General features: G+C 42.1%; 1 protein-coding gene across 5 annotated transcripts in view; it reads right to left on the minus strand.

The window, feature by feature from the left end:
- The window catches only part of SPTBN1 (spectrin beta, non-erythrocytic 1), a 136,427-nt gene that overhangs the window by 72,541 nt on the left and 43,279 nt on the right, over positions 1–20,607 (minus strand). The window contains exon 1 of one of the 5 annotated variants that reach the window (XM_076335210.1): positions 5,775–6,317. The exons of the other annotated variants lie outside the window; for them this stretch is intronic. Coding sequence (XP_076191325.1) covers positions 5,775–5,883 — 109 coding nt within the window. The 5' untranslated portion in view covers positions 5,884–6,317. Of the gene's footprint in view, positions 1–5,774; positions 6,318–20,607 lie in introns of those variants that run through there. 5 annotated transcript variants of the gene reach the window in all.

The raw sequence follows: 20,607 nt of genomic DNA on the forward strand, positions 1-20,607 counted from the left end.
AGTTAGATAGTTTATGTGTAATAAAATTAACAGACAACATGTGTGGTCACTGAAACATGGCTTTCGCTTCCGACTGTACTCACCTCATCAGTCCCCGTCCGAAGGAAAGACATGAAACACAGATTCCCCTTCCCCTGCTGCAATATTTAGGACTAGGAATAAATAATGGCCTCTGTGTGTCATTCCACAATTTCTACAATGTAATTGTAGGCTTTTACTTCTGGAAAGGGCAGAAATGATAAGGCAGCTCTGAGCAGCCTTGTCTCACTGTGATTCTCTGCATCAGCTCTGTGCTACAAAGGGATGTGCAAAGAGTTTAAACTCCACCAGTTGGTTTTATGAGTAGACAAATACAAGTCCTAGCAAGTGATGTGCTACAAATGTCCATTTTAATGGAGAACCTGGACATGTTAGTTACAACACTTACACAGTCATTTCCTCCAAGTTAAATCCCTAAATTATACACTCAATTAGTTGGCAAGATAGCTTTTATAACCTGCACGTTTGAAATATTTCTAGACAGAGAAGACTTTCACCAATATTCGGCTACCATCTTTGTTTCAGATGGCTAAAATGCCCTAAAACTGAGTCTAGGATTCAGACATGTTTGCAGGAATCTTTACTTTGGAAAGAGTAAGGGCCCAGCTATCACAGAAATACACATTCAAAACACTTTGTCTGAGATCACTTAAAAACTCTTTGCAAATCTGACAGGCCTTCCAACCATTTAGCTTGTGCTCATTGTTCACCAAAAACAGAAGACTGAAGTATGCTGTGACACATGCAGGCTTTGGAACAGTTTCAGACAGCAGAAAATCAAGCAAAATTTGCCACAGGAATATGAATATATTTGCAACTTCAGTGGATCTGAGAGGGTGGAAAAAAAAAAATCCATGTAAACCAGACACATTTCATCTGGAATGAAATTCAGCCTTCCCGCGTTTCACTTTTAACAGAAATTACCATGACAAGAAATGCCTGTGACCAATTTGGTAGACAAAGTAGGATGTCCTTCAGTTCACTAATCACTGCCTGTAGCTATACAGGTCACTGCTCGCAAGAGCCTGAAATCCTTTAAAAGGTAAATCTTGCAACAAGGAAGACAGCTGTTGAAACTGTCTTTTCAAAGGGCACCCACATAACTTCAGAGGATCCTGGGTGTAGCAGAAGATCTCACTGCCCTAGCGCAGGACAGTACTTCAGCAACTCCTGCAGACTTATCAGTTTGCAGTGTGAGCTCCCTGTTTATCCTTGGGTATAGGCAGGGATTTGGGGATAAGATTTTCTTGCAGGAAAAGCTGTGGGGAAGCCCTGCTTCAGAATAGAAAAACAGAAAAGTTTTCCTGCTGTTCTGCAGCCTGGATGGGAACCAATCTATGCATACGGATCCCTGTATTATCGAAGCCGATTATCATTGACCACTTAAAAATAGAAACTGCATGTCTCTCTTTTTATGCCAAACTGGAACCCAGACTAAACCTACTTGGGTCATGGCTGTGTAATCCTTTGATCTGCAAAGGAGCTCCCCTGCTGAAGGGCACTGCTATCAGAGGAAGGTTTTTGCCCCAGACACCCAAGATACTCGTACAATTGCATTTTGTTTTCTGGTGCAGGTAACGCTGTGTAGCCAGAGTCAGTCTTTCATCCCCACGAAACAGAGTTTTGAATTGATCTAAAGCTGGCTTAAACAACTCTGACGGGAAAGACAGCTCACCTTTCCAACAGGCTTATTCCAATGGTCACTACATTAGGTGTCGAGTTTTTCAAACCATGCCATTTCTAACATGGCTGAAAAGTAGTAATAAAATAAAGGCACTTCCACCCAGGCAGCCTGGTCACCAAAACACATCAGGCTCCCAGGAAAAACAAACAGTTTCCAATCTGAAATACAACATTAAAAAAATAAACAAAATCGAAACATACCACACAGCAGGGTACATCACAGAGCTCCTTTGAAAGCTGGCTTTCTTCTGGTGATTTATCAGGAGCACAAATCTAGCTCACCCCCATCCCCCAGGATTTTACATTTGTAATTACCACTGGAAATTTCACACCTAGGGCACAGTCTTAGAGCTGAGACCCAACTTTCCAATTACACTGCAGGAGCTGATAAAGTCACCAGGCTACTAAATGCCAGAAACGTTAATAAATACCACGCTGTCCTGTTAACCAGGTGGGAAGGAGCCCCTGAGCAGTGATGATAGCTGCTTCTCTGGGCTGGTGGCAGCTTCCCTGTGGCACTGACGCTCACTGCCTCTGCTGTGGAAGGTGATACTGCCGCAGGGATCTCCTTCCAAATTCCTGACTTGCATTAACCTTTTCCTGCCAACCCCTACAGCCCGCCAGGCCAATCCACAGGATCCTGCCATGCTAATGTAGCACAGGTGGCAGCCTTGGTTTGTAATTAAAACATATCTGGTTTGCTTTTCATTTAATTCCTCAACTGAGCAGGACAAATTTTCTCCACTGACGTACCCTGCACAAGCTACATGGCAACACGTTTTCCACAAACAAGTTTTGGGGTCCTGTCTTTACTTGCAGAGAGCTACTCCAGCCCTGAAATGCGATCCCTTTCTACTGAACAAGTGGCCATGAGAACCAAAACTCCACACCTAGGTTTAAGATGATAGCAACCACTGATACTATCTCTCACTTATCATTCCAGGACTGGGCGAACTAACCATAATAAGAACTTACTGAAACTTCATAAAGGAAACAGAACTTGCTAAAGCATTTTTCTCCCCACACCTGTGCTGACATTCTGACGAGCACAAGGACTGAGTATGCTAGACTTCTCAATTATCATGCACAACAAGACTTCAGGGTTTCTTTTGACACAAAGACAGCCCTGACTCACTCGTAGCAGTGTCTTCTGCCGCATCCTGCTTCACTCCAGCCCATCAAGGCAAATGGGAGCTGGGATCTCCTGCAAGGTGACCCTTACCAGGTGCAGAAGGAGCCAGTCTGGTCCCTTCAGTGTAGTCCCACAACTTGCACTGGCTTCACACCCCAGTGGGACAGGGCTGGAAAATCTGCTTTAAATGCTCCACCATCATCACCAAGTTGAACAACAGAGTTTCCTTACAATCATCACTTCAAGGTATTTAAAAGAAATGGAATGTAGGAGTGCCTAGGTGATCACTTACGATCTGAACTTGCTTTGTCCCTAGCATTTTGGGGCAGAATTAGGTTGGCTCCTCTTTTCTTCTCATGTGAAGCTGCCAGTGCCAAATCTAACATATTGTCTATCTTAGGAAAGAGGAGATCAGAGAGAGTTGTCCTCTACTCACTGCTGATTCACGCTTCTGCTTTGTATAGGGCCTGAGCACTTGCTCTGTGTTATTTTAGTCAAAACAATATGCTCCCGAGTGCTTTTTTTGAGGAAAACTCCCAACCTTCACTAGATCTGAACAGTCCCTTGCTATAATCTAGTGCAAAGCTGTGGATTCACATGAAAATTCTAGGAACTGTGAAAAAATGAGGGGCAAATTCAGCGTGAGAAGAACATGAGTAGAGGCTATGGTAACCCTGTACAGTGCCAATACTGATGCTGCTCTAGAGAGCTGTCCTACTGGAGGCAAGAGGGGTGAAACACACTTATAAAGGAGGAAAACACAAAAATAAGAAGGCAGGAAACCTTCAAAAGGTACTTTGTACCGGAGACTGAAGAAGGTTTACAATGTATCTGCTCTTACTTGTTTGTACACCTCCACAGTGAAAAAGGTAAAACTGGTGATAAATTTGTAATTTAAAAATATTACGTATATTCAGCTCATCCTTGCTGGGTCTGAGTCTGGATGCACTGAGCAACGCCCAGTGCCACAGAACACCCAATGTTTTCACCAGAGCCTTCTAGCAAGAGGACAAGAATCACCTCAAAATTTTACAACTACGAATTAATGGCTTTTTAGGTATTCTTCAAACAAAGAGCCATTAATCCAAGGAAAGACACCTTCTGTGTCAGCAGAGTTAAGCCACTCCCTTTACAGCACACAATATTTTGTATGGTTATTCAGCATTTCGTGTAGTATCTAGTGCATAGTTTAAAACATTTCCTGTACCTAAGATCCACCCTGAACAAGATCATTGGCAGCACTATTTTTCAAGCTTCTCTACCTCCTCTGCAATGTAAGTAAACAGCTATGGGATGGCCTACTGCAAAGTCCTGCCTTACAATTGCAGGAGAATTTTATCTCTTTTGTTAGAGGAAATTGCAGTACATTTAGGGAGAGCACTGCGATTTTTTTAAAATGTTTTTTTAAGTCAACACAGTGCATTCCACTGAAGGGAAAACTCACTTTCTGTGCTTTCAACACTGCGGTCTGCTTTCCTCTTTCAGTGTGATGTAAACACACAGATAATGGATTCCTGAAGCAGTGACCCTGAAAATGATAAAATCTGCCTGCTTTAGACTGCTAACTTAACCAGCAAAGAAAGAGGCATGAGCCAGCATTTTTCTTCCCATGCCACAAACTTACCTCGTTCTTTTTAAAGCAAGTACCGCAGCCTAAGATCTGACAGATGTCCAAGATAAAGCCTCTAACGTTATTCCCTCGTGTGCAAGTTTGGAGCCTGGATTTTCCATGCCTTGCCTGAGGAATGTCTATGTTGCCAGTGTTTAAGATGCTGTCATTTTATCTTATTACATCCAGCACGCAGCCATTACTGTGAGCCAGTTTACAAGATAAACAAAGTACTATGAATGAAAGATTCCCCCCCCCCCCCCCCCTTAAGCCAACTAATAGGAACATTCTTTGCACTAACCAGGCTCTTCCTCTCTGACAGGAACCACAGGACCACACTTGTGGCACAGACCAGAGTTAAAATAAGAAACATGCACAGAAGGGCTGAACTTCACTGTACTTGGGCTGCTCTGGGATTATTTACAGAGTCACATGGATGTAGAGGAGGAGGAGGTTTGGTTTTGGTTAAGAAGTCTTTTTTATTTTGAAACTGCAATGCTAGAGTTCATTCATCCCTGGGACATGCCTTAGAGAAACAGCAGAGCTTGTTTTACCCTGTCTGAGGCAGAGAGATGCTGGGCACAGTCCTCCTCCACTGCACTCCTAATAATCTGGGTTTCCAGCACAGGTCAGAGGCCTACCCTTTAGAGAGCACATGACCGTTCCCCAAAAGAAACATCTGTTTTCTTACACAGATAGAGAATTTAACGGGAAGACATTAAAGGACATTCTCCCTGTCTAAAAGTATATTACAAAATGAAGAAAATTGGGAATGTTAAAGTAACATGAATGCTTTCTCGGAGATCTTCTACGACATGAGCAAACTAATTTGTTTGGAAATTATGCAATTGTTCTTCATTTGAAGAAGTTAAGCCACCCGCCTTTACAGGAGGTACGCAGGGAGTTAGAAAGGGCTCTCGCACTGCAAACTGCACCCAAAGCAAGCTAGGATTTTATGATTAATTTCCAGCGTTACAACTGCATTTTATTTATGGATAAAATAAATAGAAAGACCACTTCCTCACTCTTCCCCTTACTGTTCTAAGCAACTTGGTCTGGGTTAGTCCTCGTCTGTAATGCTGAGTGGCTCAGAGGTTGGACACGCATCTTAACACTGTGGAAGACTGAGGACACCTTCGGAGAGATAAAAGCCACACAGTATCTCTTAAAAGAACACAAAGCTTTTTCCAATAGCACCACTTTTGGCCTCTCTCATTAACACCTTGATGCAATGAGAACAAGCCCAGACTAACATGTTTACGGGGATCATATCATAGCAACACCTACAAAAAAAAACCAGCACAGGCTTACCTTGTAACTGCTTGAATCTTCCTTCTAACTGATTATAGTTATATGGCACCTGAGCTGCATATCCTGGGGACAACGGCCCAGGCATACTGGTTGGTTTTTGTAATTCCATTTACAGGTAACACAGGAATACGATGAACTGCAGCATAAAGGAACCGCAGGTTTCTCTACCATACATCCAAGTAAATCCCAGCTTTCCTCAGTAGTTTGGCTTCAGTCCCTACAGAAAATGCTCTCACTGAGCCCTAAGTAAATAACAGCTTCGGTTCAAAATCCAGCAGTGTGGGTTGGCGGTAAGTTGTCTGTAACAGATTCAAACTTAAAGCATCATGAGGGTTTTTCTGGTGGGTTTTTTTTTTTCCCCGCTCCACTACAGGCAACTCTCAAGTGCTCGAATCTGGTTTCAAATGCTTTCCTGGCTCTGGCAAAACTAAATCAAATAAAAGCAAGCCTGCGATTCAGCCCAAAGTAAAAGCAGCATGGAGCCACGCGCTGCCGTCCTTGCCAGCACTTCCAGGAGCCGCGCACACCTCAGACCTTTCTGCTGGTTTGTAATATAATCAGCAGCCGCCCGGGTGCGGGCTGATGTCACTTGATTACCATACAGCACCGTGGAGGAAGCGAAGGCTGTACCAAGGGCGAAGGGGCGGCGGAGCAGGGGAAGAGCGGGACGGTTCATGCAACGCTGCAGCAAGTTCTTCCGCTGGGTGCAGCCCGCGCTGCCCTGAGCCCTGGGAGGCAAGGTGCCAGCGGAGTCCCCAGCCCTCCGCTCCCAACACACCGCCGCAGCCACAGCAGATGGTGGTATCTTCCTGAGCAAAGCTGGTGGAATTACAATCTTTTGTTAAGAGCCTCATGTAACGGAAAAGTCTCAGATTACTATCACATGAAAAGGAGGGCACTTTTCTTTATTTATCTGCAAGACCGTTCACTTGAAAAAGTAACACACACACACACACACAGAGAAGCACTCATTCAGTATTTAGCAACAGGCAAGGAGGGGACACAAGATGTATGCTCCAGCACACTGGGAACAAACGAAAGCTTTGTGAAAGGGTTCTTTAAACAGCCAATTCCTGTCGCTTCGTTTTATGTTACTTGCAGATATTGAGGATTTTGACATCTCCTATGTATGTGGCTCCTTGCCCATTTATCAGCGTGCTACGTATTACTGCAAGATTAATGGTTGTCTGGGCTATGCACTGGAGGAGGAAGGCTGTAATGTAAATAAGGATGCCTTGCCTCTGATTGGCACCTTAATACCCCGCTGTAATAGAAACGTGCACAACAACAGCAGCAGTGCTAGGTACTGGAAGTCAGTTCCTGCAGATGGTATTAGACAGAGGATGTCAGTTTTCCCTCAGGGGCACGAGCTCCTAGCCCTCACTTACGAATAAGTGAAATTAAAAGGTCAATTCCACATTCATATTCTTGGTATGTAGCATTTGCCTGTTCATTTTTAAAACTGCTGATAAAGTTCACAGAAATGTTTTCTTTTTTTTTTTTCTTTTCTTGCATTTCCAAATTCCTTTCCAATGGAATCCATGTTCTCTTCTCCCACTCCGTCCCCTCATTAAACGTTTCAGAATGTTGCCTTTGTTTTGATGCTGTTGTTTCACAAGTTTTTAGTCATATAGTAATTTATGTGAGGACAATTTCTGTGGGAGAAGCTCAGCCCACTCCCACTGACTTGCTGCAGCCCTAGCTCCTGCTAGGCTAAGGTGGAAATTCAACCAGCCATTACCAACACACCGGGAAACAAACGTGAAGTAAGTCCAACCATGAACACTGCTAATTTAGGGAGAAGTGATGGAAGTCAACACTTCTCAACTGAAGCTGGGATTTCCAAAAACACATGGGACTGTTGAAAATGCCTGGCACATTGCTCCCAAGGTCATAAATACACTTAAAATATTTATGACTTTTAACTATACTGTTTTTCTTAAAACAACATAGCCCTAGTCCAGAGTTACTTATTATATTGATACAGAAGGGCTTTTACTAGCACATTTCAGTGAACCCCTTTATATCACTATAGCTGTATTTACACAAGACTTTTGGTAGTACAGCAGACCTCAAGCAGAGCCTAAAACATTTTTGAAAGTTGTCCTTCAATCTTTTCAGCACTACCTACACTTGGCCACTAAAGACTATTCAGCTGCCCAAGCCAGATTTTACAGTGTCGGGGAAGAAAGCAGTTGTCCGCAGGGGCAGCTAACCACCACCATACCGGGGACCAAGGTACTGCAGGTTTGTGCCCTAGAAGCGTGTTTGCAAGGCGAAAGGGTGATCTGAGGAAGCACCTGCACTTGTCACTGCGGCAGGCAGGATGCTGCTCTCCAGACAACAATGCGCTGATGTGGCACGGCGGTCCCCTGTTCCTGCTAAACCTTCCCCTGATAATCTTTGTACAGTCAGCTGTCCCTCCAGCACGCAGGGACCCACACGCTGCAGTTGTGGCCATGGGATTTCCAGGCTGGGGTGGGAGGGAAGAAGGGCAACACAAAAATACAAAAGGCTCCAGAATTTACACGAACAGAGCTCAGTGAACTGAGCCGTTAACATACAAATGCAAACTCCCCCAAAGCTCAAGGAGTACGTTTTACCCAGCACACAAGTACAGGCTTATTTCCATCACAAAATTTTTTCCTGCAGCTTTCTACCAACAGCAACTTTTGCCTGCGATGCCTGACCTATGTTATAATTAAACGAAACCCTTCCCCTCAAGAGCAGGCACGCAGCCAGGCCCTACCTGCAGGCATATCAGCTCATTACTGTCCCACCTTGAGCAAACAGGTGTTGCTATGTGAGAAGGTAAAACTAAAGTCCAAGTGACTGACAGGAGAGCTGGAGCATTTTTAACACCATGAAGGCCAGAAATCGGGAGCCAGGAACTTCTCCCCAGCTGAAAGCTTTCCCAACACCTTTGGCAGGCGACACACTAATGCACGTGGCCATTATTAAGAATATTAAAAAGTAAAATATTACAAAAGCAAAACATTAAAACCTCAAAATAATCATTTGGCTTTGACCCATATAAAACACAGACTGGCTTTCCCCACCCCATCATAAAACATTAACACCACATACATGAATTTACACTCCAGATTGTCCCCTGTGGGACAACTGAATCTGGTAAGCTGAAGATTCCCAAGAAATACTGAACGAAAGTTGGGGCTTGGGGTTTTTTGTCCGTGTGCCCTCTCTGTCCCCCCCAAGTTCTGGCCTGCCCAGTAGCACTAAATGCTGCCTTAAAAAGAGAAGGAATTGCAGCAGGTACGGAGCAGTGCAGGCTACACAGTGAGTAGAGGGAAAGCTAAAGGGAAGAATTTGTGTTTGAACTGAGCTTATTTTGTTCAAGGTTTGAAAAACAGAGACACAAGACCCTAACACGTTGCGGAGAACTCGGCAGCACTCACTGTGAAGTTCTGACTTCATTTTATCTGCCATCCAGGTTGGCATTTGGGCTGAACAACAGGTCCCCAAGCAACAGATGTGACAGACTTTGTTAACGTTTGTATCAGCTCCCAGGGATGGCCCTGATCGCCAGGTGCTGCTGACTCATCTGCCAAAGCATTACTGCTGCTTTGCTGGGCCCCTGGAGTACATTTTGAAGGCTCCACTTCACAGGTTGGTGGTAATTCAGTAGAAAGAGCAAAGCAAAATGGGGATCCATCTGTATTTGTGAAACTCTACACCGTATGTAGCAAGACTTCTTAAAAATGGGCATCCTGCCAGTTCCCATTTTTATTTGAGTCACATCAATCCTAATACATTCATTTGCTGTTGACTCCAAATTAGTAAACCCGAGGCCTGTTTACTGCCGCCATGTAGCAATGCATCAAATCGATCACAAGGTTCTCACATGCAAGGCCCTTTTTTATACCTGGTTTCTACTCATTTTCTGTTTCTCTTTAATTGACTAAGCCCTTGACATTACTAATTAGATAACATGTTATGGAGGTGAATTAATGCTTTAAAGGCCAGAGATAAGGTAACTTTTAGCACTGGTCCAAGTGTAACTTATCCAATCAACACAGCTTGAAATTGTCCATGGTGTAATTCATCACTGATTACACTGTTGGAGAAAAATAAGGGCCAAATCATATATTAAGTTTAGTATATCAGGGAGGAGGGTTTTGTTGGGTTTTTTCCCCCCTCTAAATTTTGTTCTCAGTTTTCTCCCATAGCTGTGAAATAATTTTTGCTTGCATTCTTTGAATTGTACCTCTCCCATACTACTTGACTGGTACTGATGGCTTGCATTGTTTGTGTACTTGTTAAGAGTTATTAAATAAAAATACAAATTATTATCCACTTAACCATAATGCAATGTGTGACTTAGTTGACATGATTAGAGCTTTGCAAAGCCTCAAGGAGAACAAGAGGTTGATTACAGTAACATTATGAATGTAGAAGTAACATCTGGAGGCAAGTGCTTACCCCAGAACAGAAAAGGATCTGTCCCGGGATCTGTCTTTACATGGTTCTGAAGATTGCTGCTGAAGTGAATGGGCTCCTATCATAAAGGAAAAAACTAATGTTAGTTCTAGCAAAATTACCGTCCAAATCCCTAATCATCAATGTTTCTAAGATTGAACAAAAACTACCACTTTTCTCAGCCAAAAGAAATCCCTTAAGAAAAATCTTAGCATAATCTCAAAAAAAGTATAGACAAAAGACCCTCTAAGAAGTTCCCGGCCAAGGATCCAGTCCATAACTTTTGCAGAAAATAAATGGTAAGTGTGCAGTGCTAATATTACTCACACAGCCTCGCTAGAATTGGAATAGCTAGAAATTCCCTGACAACCTCATCCATCCATCCATCTACATTATCTTCCACCAGTAAAGTCAACCAATATTGGCTGACTTTCCTGGGTCAACAATGAAGATAGTACATGTGGTGAACACAATGTTCCAAACAGGCCCACCCTCAAAATACATTCACTTAATGCATACGTGAAAAACCAAGAAAGCAATGCAGAAAATGTTCCCTGCGTACCATAAAACAAATGCATGCTTTGTACTACTGTGTTCTGAAAGAAAGATGCGATTTTACAACTCCGCAAAAGACAATTATCTTTCTAATGGGAAGCAGAATGCACACCAGAGCTTACAATAATTACGAATCTGGTTAATCATCACCCTTGTCTTTCCTCTTTACTCTTATTTGCTCTTGCAAATTCTCTAGCTGGTGACTAACTAGGAAAAAAATACAAGATAAAAAGGATGATTTATTAATCTAAAATGCCACAGAAATCACAATAACATTTGCTCTTCACCTGAAAGAGGGTTAAGTTCTTGCACATCCCCTCAGCGCCACAGTTAAGAACTGAAACTCGTAATCATGTTTGCCTTTCTTGATTTCTCTGCTGATACCCCCCGTCCACACAGTAAAAACAGAATCTCTCCCTATACACAGGCAACAGAGTAAGGAAAGATGGTTTTTGCTGTGGATCGTTCTAGAATGTAATAGGAAATAGTTATTTTTATCGTATTTGACAATTTGCATAACATTGATCCTGAAGAGTTAGCTGATTTCCCTCTAGTTTATGTATCTAAGATGCTGGAACAGAGAGAAGCAGCCCACACACTAAGCAGAAAGTAGCGTGCCAACTTAATTACCTCTTCTGCAGGTATTAGTGGGAACAGAACCATTCATCTCATAAACCTGCCATTTCCTGCAATACTTAGCAAATGTCTCGGGAGAAGGTGAAATAAATACAAACAAAACAAGAGATCTTCTCTTAAGTAACATCTCTCTTTCAGAAAGTATTTCAATTTTTCTGTTTAAAGGGGATTTTAGGTCAGTGGCAAACACCAAGGCATTTGGTACTCCAAGTCCATTCCAGGTATATTCTCTGTGAATCATGTGGGCTTGGGAGAGCCAACACAATCAAAAACGTAAGGGAAAGGGGCAGATTAAAAAGCAAGAGACAAGGATTTTTATTACAGAAGTGTCTGTTCACGTGTTTTCCTTTTGCCATGTCCAGGCTTGACCTTCCAGCAGCTCCACGCCGAGTCCCAGGCACAAACCAGCTTTGGGCTCAAGATGAACCTGCAGGTTGTGGTGTCCGAGACCAAAGCAGCACAAAACCTTTGGGAATCTTTTCACAAATCAGGCCAGAATATCAATTTATTACTGAAACTGGGTCAGTTCCACCCGGTTTCGGGTTTCAGTTTACACAAGTCCCAGATTAACAGGAAAGTTGACATGACTTTTGTAACAGCATGCCCTTGGTAACTGCAATAGCGGAACGCTTGCCAGGAGAGCCTGCAGAGAAGAGCTACATGAGCCACTCATGTTTGGAAGAAATCACGGTTTGTGTTGGTTTGCATTCCAGTCCAAATGGGTTCTTCTGAACTGTACCGCTTCCCATACTCCGTGAACTCATCAAAGCAGGGAAGCCATCCCTGAAAAACTGTAACAACTACATTCACAGGTTTTGTTTGCGGCCCACAAAATGCACTTGGTTTGCTGCTCCCTGACTTAGATGAATAACCCTTAAAAAGCCTATTAAAATAAGCATGGTGCACAGGAACGCACTTAACATACTCACTTTGTGACATTTTGGCATGAAAACACTTCTTGATTTTCATCCAGAAAATTCTTTTTTATGGGTTTTAATGTGCTTTTTTAGAAGCTGTAATTATTTTCATTGCCTCTCCCTCCCTCCTTTCCTCCTCTATCTGAATTGCATCTATGTTTGTATGTAGGAGAGAGATTCCCACCCTCCTTTTTTCTTTTCTTCCTTCTGCACTGGTTTTTTTTTTTCCAGTTTGACCATGAACACAGAAGATGCACTGTTGCTACACCATAATCACTCGGGCATGAAAATTCAATCTCCTGCTACTCCTGAGCAAAATGGAAATTGGGTGAAAACAACAAGCAGAACACACTGATATTTACAAATCTCCATAAGCCAGAGTATTTATTTCTGCTATTTCCCTTGCTTCACAAAGATAGAACAGAAAGCATATAAACTATATTAGTGTTCGCAAATACGTCCCAACTGTGACCAGCCACATTCGCATGTGGTCAGTTTAAGAGAGAAGAATAAAAAAGTACCTCTCCGTGTTGCCAGTGCCATAACCGGAGGAGCTCGAGCCCCTAAATTAGAAACCTCTGAAGTTAATTGGGCTCTCTACAGAATTTTGGATCCTTTTATACCTAAGCAACAAAGTTCCAGAAAAGCCGAGGTAGTACAGGCTTGTGCTGATCCTGTAGTTCATTCAAAATGACAGAGAAGGAAAATGTTGGAAAAAAATTGTTGGAAGTTGTTTTTTTTAAAAAAAAAACACATACTAGATGCAGAAACATGAGCTGAAAGCCTCATTATTAAAGCCAACATAAAAAAGACATCTCTGTTTATTTTCGAAAACCTTCTTTCATCGAATCTCACCCACTAAATTTCCCCATCTGGGAATTGCCTATCTCTGCAAAAAAGCTTAGTGATCAATTGACAAGTACTAACGGTCTCAAACTCGTGAAGTTATTATTCCAGAGCAAACCATATTTCATTTTTATATAATGTATAGAATACTAATATGTACAAATACCGTCAACGTTTGACACCCATCCGCCCTAAAGGCTTAATAACATCTAAAGGAAGCAAAACTTCAAAAAATCATCATACCACATGCACATAACAAAGCAGTTGGCAAAAAAATAGTGTTTGCATTGCTCACTAGAAGAGTTCAAAACTGCTAGGAAGAATGCTAGAAACTAAAAAAGTGGAACTTGGAAGTGGATTTTCATCATCCTCTCTACTTGTCTGGTCCTCATCCCTGTTCCTGTTCTTTTTGCCTCTTCCCCATCAAGGCAATTCGTCTCAAGGCAATTTGGGTTTATATCTCTCCAGGATATTACCTCAAGATAAGAATCAAGGCTCTGATCTGAGAGAGTGATTTCATCACTAATCTTTCCCCATTAGAAGAGCTCCAAGGTTAACAGAAATTTAGTAAACAGTTTTTAATCCTGTATTGAATTTCGCTTTGCAGTATGCTCTGCTAGACATTATTTATACTTCAGGGAGTGCTTTCATGCAGTATCCAAGCAACAAATAGAAGGAAAAAAATGCAAGGCACATTGCAGATTTGGCTGAATAAATAAAATAAATACAGAAACACTGCTAGTTAGATGCTAAAGACATGAGACGAGAACATTCTCTTCTGCATACGCATTTTCTGTGAAAAGGCTTCTTTTAAATTATAGGCTCATGACTAGGTTTTGAAATGCATCCACAGCCAACCTCACCCCTGATAAAAGTCATAAATTTAAAAAAAAGTTAATTGCCATTATTGGCACGTAGTTTCTATAAACAAGAAATCCTTTCCATTAAGACGACTCAGCAAAATACCTAAAACCAATCTCATTATTTCAATGAAGGGTCATTAACAGTTATCCTATGGTTTCTCCGTATTAAATATCCCCAAAACATTGATTCCAACAGCAAAGAACGTTATAGTCTCTTCAGTCTTCAGGTTTCCCATGATGGGCCACTATGGGTCAGATTCCCAGCTGTGGTTTCCAGCATGGTCTCACAGAAGCCTCATGGTCCAGATTCTCAGCGTAGTCTCACAGAAGCCAACGGAGAATGCCAATTTATACCAGCTGACAACCTGGCTGGTAGGTCTTCTCCTAAATCATCAACTTCAGCATGATTTTATCCCAGCTCTACTATTGTGCCTGGCTTAGCTCCCACTAACTACATGGAGGGTATCTCACAGTGAGTATTTTTCCTTTCCTTGAGCAGCTGGTGCAGCCGGAGTGTTTTACTCCCCTTCACAAATCCTACCCTGCCTCTCCCTGCTGGGCTTGCCTGTCCCTGCTTCAGCTGATGCAGAACGCTGCATCTCACTCGTCTCGGTGTTGCGGGCAGCCAAAAGCACGTCCCCCGGTGCTTTTACGCTTTCTCAATGCCATGGTGATGAATGGACGATGAAAACTAAAATAGACAGGAGAGAGCTGTGCTGTGCCAGTCTGGGCATTAAGGTATAATTGTCACCTAAAATCTGTGCAAGTAAGGAAGCACACTATGAAAGTTAGTGCAGTGCCAATGTGTCTAATACCCAGGTATGATAAAGCAGCTTTACCTGCTTTCAGGATTACCCTCATGGGCATTTCATTGGTAATATCCTGCAAGCAGATACGCATATGCACACATGCACACAGAGTCAGCATACGTATGTTAGTTTTCCATCTTCTTCCTGTAGGTACAGATGGCTTTTTATATTTCATCACTTCTTAACTACAGGACAGAATTCTCTTGTACCTTTATTTTGCTAAATTACTGAATTGCTGTCCAAGCATAGAGTCAGCCCTTTGTGAATAAGGACTGGCGTATGTCTGGAGTTCTCCACAAGAAACTACGAGAAGCAGATATGGTACCTGCATTCCAGTCCAGGATCTTAATGCACAGGAATTCAAAGATCTAAAGATTGATCAATACAGGCTCATTTGCTGGCAAGATGCTGGGCTCTCCCGTGTACATGTCCAACTCAATATTGCTTAGTCTTGAAAGAATTTTACCAGAGACGTAAAATGACTGCAGCTGTCAGACTTTCCAGAGAGGGGCTACCAGCAACTGCTCCTATCCTGCTCCCTCCCTAAAGAAGCAAAAAGCCTATTTTTCCAGCTCCGCTTGCCCTGCCTGAGCAATGTGTGCCAGATTACAGTTATTCACCAGGACGCAATCACTTTCACGCATCACTCTGTTGCTAAGTAATCACATGCATGATTCCAGAAAACCCCCCAGTTACATTCAACAGTACTTTTTTTTTTTCTTCCAGAAGCTTGGCTCTATACTCGGGAAGCTACATTAGACCATGGATCTGCTATCTAATCAGACTACAAAGAATCTGACTTACACCTCCACGTAGTTTGCACACTACTTGTTTGATTCTAAACAGAGAGAGCAAACATGCATAACTGATAACCAAAAATTGTGTTACTATAGCAATGAGATACAAACAACCTCTATACCAAATTACATTTTTGATGGGACGTCATTGAGTACAAGTTGTGCACATTTACTTGAAAGTTTTGTGTACCGTAGACATACAGTGACACTTCTTTATGGGTCAGTCTACTGATCATCTTTAAAAATAAAAATGCTAAGAACAAAATATTATTTATTGTCTGGTTTTTGCTATTTGCTTCAGAAACAGTTCTCCACCAGCAACTTTAAAAGCGAACACACAAATCAGCAGTGACAGATGGGCTAAGCTTTTTCTTGCTTTAGGATAAGAGCACACTGTTCACCAGTAGTCACAGCCAGCACTGCAGGTGACATGCGTAAGTACAGCAGCTTCTCCGCTGCTGTGCTCTCTCCCTTGATGCCTGCATGACACAGAACACGCAAAATGATACTCCTGTTTTTAACACCAGCCTCCTACAGATTCTGGTAAAGTACTGCAGCTTAGAAACTACAGCTGAGAAATTGTTCCAGAAGTAAAATTCAGAAGGAAAGCATTGGGTGAGGTCGATATTTGGAAAAGCTTTTGTTGAAATAATTCAATCAGCTTTTATCTGAGCAAAGTAAGCCCTTTCATGCTCACCTGGGTAAGTCTGCATTACGCCTTTGGCTGCTACACAAAAACATGGACTAATAACCAGCACTGCCACGCCAGTGCTGAGAAGATGCATCTGCAGTTTCACTGCTGTGAGGTTTTTACTTCTGTTTAGTGTCAAATGAATCCTTCACATGCCCTTCAAACTTGATTTACAAGCATCAATATACTGCCGAGTTCTCTTTCCTTAACCACTTGCTGTTATTAAAATTAGTGCACTGATTTTGAAGTCCCAGATAGCTCAGGTACTGGATATTCATGAAATGTACTGCAAGAGATTATTCTCAGTATGCTTTTTCAAAGCCAAGAATAAACCAAATCATTGTATTTTGTCCTTTTTTATTGACTTGAGACCTAAAAACTTCATTCTGGCCATGCAGATTTTTTCTACCTTTAGCGTATACTCAGAGTGAAGCAGTAGAAGCTTTGCTAAAGGAGATATGCTAGGCAGCAGGGACAAGTAGGTGCACGATACCTGAAGAGTACTACAAGCAGGATTTTTCTTTTCGCTTTTTTGGGGGGTTGTTCTGCTGACTTTTTGCACTGGAGCTGTGGGGGGAATGGCTCAAATATCAGGGCCAAAAGGGCTAACCCAGCACTTTCCCATTGCAAGTCTTCTCTTTTTTTTACCCTTAAGAAACGGGTATTCCGCTATATTAAAAAGAAAAACTTTTCAATAGTGTAACTTCAGTAACAACTTCAATTATTTTCCCCATTTGCTTCTGGGAGAATTTAAGTTACTGGCGTGAATTACAAGCCTAGTTTCTCTTTGTGCAATAGGGACAACTAAGGAAAGCTGCACGACGAATGCAGTCTCCTTACCTGTATTCCCCTGTAAGGTTCATGAACAGTGACGTGCAACACTAGCAAGTGTCCTGACCTACGCACAGTCGCTTAGGTGGAGCTGAAGACGTAATGCATAGCTTCATCTGCCCTGAGCTAAGATATGCCTGTTATTTCGTAAACTTTGAAACTATTTTTAATTCATATGCCAGACAGCTGAGTCACAGACCTTCTGGTCACCCAGGTGAACACAGAGGACAAAAGGACAAAATACAAATGAGCAGAAAAGCGAGTAACTTTAGCCAAGCATTTTTTAATATTGAATTAGCTAACTGAAGAAATGGAAAGTTTTGGAGGTGACAATTCTCATACTACCTGAAAACAGCATTTGAGACAGCGAGCATGGTACAACTGAATGTCGCAGTCCCAGACTGAGTGTGACAAATTCTGCTGAACAACTGAACTGTTTCTTAAGGCTTTTTTAAGAGCTCTACGTGCCAAGGCGCTGCACAGCAAATCTTGTTAGCTAATGGTCCTTGACAGACAAAATCCAACACCTGAGGATTTGTGAATGAAGAATTTTGCACAAACTTGATATCTTTCTGGCTTCTACAGACCAGGTAGAATTACCTGGTCTTCCAGCAAGACCTTCCAAAGAACCACAGAGAACAAGGACAGGTGAAAGATGATTTCCTACAGTGGGATATCTTACTTTACGAAGTAGAGATCAGTTACCTTCTTCTCATATCAGTTGCAGAGTGAGTTAGTTCAACATGAATGGCAACCAATCCAGTTGCATATCCCTTCAAATCTGGATGCTGATTGAAAGCTGAGTTCCCAGATTATTTATTTGTTTTAAAACAATCCTTCGCATTCTGGTTTTCACGGTGTACAGACCACTTTAATAATACCGGTTATCAGGTGCTGTGCTGACTATTGTGCTTTTCTACTGTTATTATATCATACCTGCTTTAACTGAGCTTTTCTCCAATACATTGTCTGTTCTGATCACAGATTATTCTGACCATCTCCTGCTTTGCTCTTTAAATATTTCAACATCCTGATGGAACATGGGGACATTACGGTTCTTTCTAGAACAGAGTATCAGACTCTAGCTACAGAACTCACTTCTCGCCTACTCACTCTCTACCTTTCCTTACCTTAAAGGAAATAAGCTTCATTTGAATTACAGTAAACTAGAATCAATACAAGATGGAAGCTTCACAGAAGAGGCATTTCACCACTTGTTGAAGAATGTGGACAGAAGATGCTTGCACCAACAGAAAGATCCACATTGAGTATATCAACCATTAGTCAGGCAGTGTAAAATGCCTACACGGCTGTTCTACCTTTGAACGCAACAGCTTGCATCTTATAGATGGGGAATAAAGAAGCAGTGCCTGGTCTGTTCATTTTGAAACCTTCTGCACTAGGACAAGGAGGTAATGATACATGTGCATTTCATAAACCGCAAGACATTGATAGTCTTTTGATTTATCTCGTCACTCCAATGAAAGGCAGACATACTGAAAGAGCTGGACAACCACAGACAGTCCTTAGATACAACTAACCTAGGACCTGTGGAAAGAAAAATGGTGTTGTCAGAAGGTGGCCAGCCTTGAAGACGTGGGAAGACGCTCGTGCCCGCAAAGAGCCAGTGCCCATCTAAGTCAGACTGGAGTGTTATTCAGTAAATCTGGGCCCTGCAGGTGGTGCACAACTTCTGCTTCAGAGAGTGGCAAAATTCACCCAGGAGAAAGTGATGGTGCAATAGACAGTCAAATTTATGGGTTTTAGAGCCCAGAAGAGCCTCCTGATATCACCCAGTGTGGCTTTGTGTGCACTACCAGCCACAGGCTTTCACACAGTGATTATCGTGTCTGATCCTGTGACAAGCAGCTGAATTGGAATACACCTTTCCAGAAAGAGCCCGTCTCAATTTAAAGAGTACAATGACAGAGATTATTGCTATCCCAGCTCCAGGCTGCAGCTGTTAAAAACCTGGAAGTGCCTTTCTGGGGAGATGCAAGGGAAGATTACCCACCAGACAGCATATCCGAAAATACACGTCGAACGGTGCCAGGAGTACCATCGCTCAGCCTTTTACTATAATCTTTGATTTGCAATACAAACCTCTCTTCGTTCCTCTCTCCCTGCATCATGATTAGGCTTTCAAGCACTGCTGCAGTACGCTAAGCCAGGTTTTGGCAGCACACAGTATTCTCAACACTAACAGTAGAGAATTACAGGTATGAAATGTATCAAATTAAAATAACTATGAGTAATGCTTAAGAAAAAAATAAATACATCGTACTCCGGGAAAATGTTTAAATATGCCTCTGAATAGAATCTTCAGCAAAATTATTTGCTTTGACATTGGTATTTGTTTTAGGCTATCTAAATAATTCAAGTGCTTTCCTTACGTTACTTCTCCTTGAAGTAAGAGTTTCATGTTTATTATTCATTACTCAGGTGGGAGGCTCTGCTTGCCATAAAAGTGAGTGGAACAACCAACTGCAGTAAAGGCTGGATGTGGGACCCAAATGCTGCTAGTGAGTTTTGTACTAAAAGCACTTCCCATCCAAGGAATGTAAAACAACCTACAACCACCAACGTGGCAGGAGTAAAATACAGTTTCTTCCTCAAACAAGATCAAACTATATTTAAAAAAAAAAAAAAAAAAAAAAGTCAAGATTCTTCTCATCTACCACCACAGGCATCAGTCAGGTTGCTTCTGACCCCACCTAGTCAGGCATTTTACCTGTAATTTCAAATGCACACTGTGATGAGAATTGCTGTAATTAAAAGTCTTATAAAGACAGCAAAATTTGCCACACATCCTTTCTGTGAGCAGTTCCATTAAGTCGATACCATTACTATCCTCAGTAAGGGTTATATGATCTTCTCTCTGCCCACCTGTGTGAACTACTTTAATTTCCCTGTTGCTCAGCTCCAAACCTGATCCTGCCCTGTGCCTGACATGTAAAGGAGTTCTGCATCTAATGCACTCCCACGGCCAGCATCAAGAGGAAAAAGGGCACGCTGTGCTCCGGAGTCAGTCTCATCAGAATCACAAATGACACAGATGATAACTTTGTCTCAGTACAGTTAATTTAATAAACCTGCTTCAACATGTTAGAGTGTTGGGTTTAAAACTGTCCTTGTAACTAAAATTTCACTAGCAGAAAGCTCAGCACATTTTGAGCTGTTTTCCATGCTTACAGTATGTCCCACGCTACTGAGGCATTTTATTCAGAGGTCAGGAATGTGGGCATGCTACCATAAAAGTCAGGAAATCATTTACAGAACGCATAAAAATCGCTTTGCAGGGCAATGCCTCAGAGCTGAGAGGACATGACATAATCTCCTTGCTGCATAAACAAATTTGGTTAATGTACAGCCTTTAATACGCAATAATCAAATGTTTTAAACAACAACAACAAAAAAAAGACCCAATCAAATTTCATTTCTCTGCTGATGA

The sequence above is a fragment of the Aptenodytes patagonicus genome, chromosome 3 (genome assembly GCF_965638725.1).
Source record: "Aptenodytes patagonicus chromosome 3, bAptPat1.pri.cur, whole genome shotgun sequence".
In the NCBI taxonomy this organism is placed as follows: Eukaryota; Metazoa; Chordata; class Aves; order Sphenisciformes; family Spheniscidae; genus Aptenodytes; species Aptenodytes patagonicus.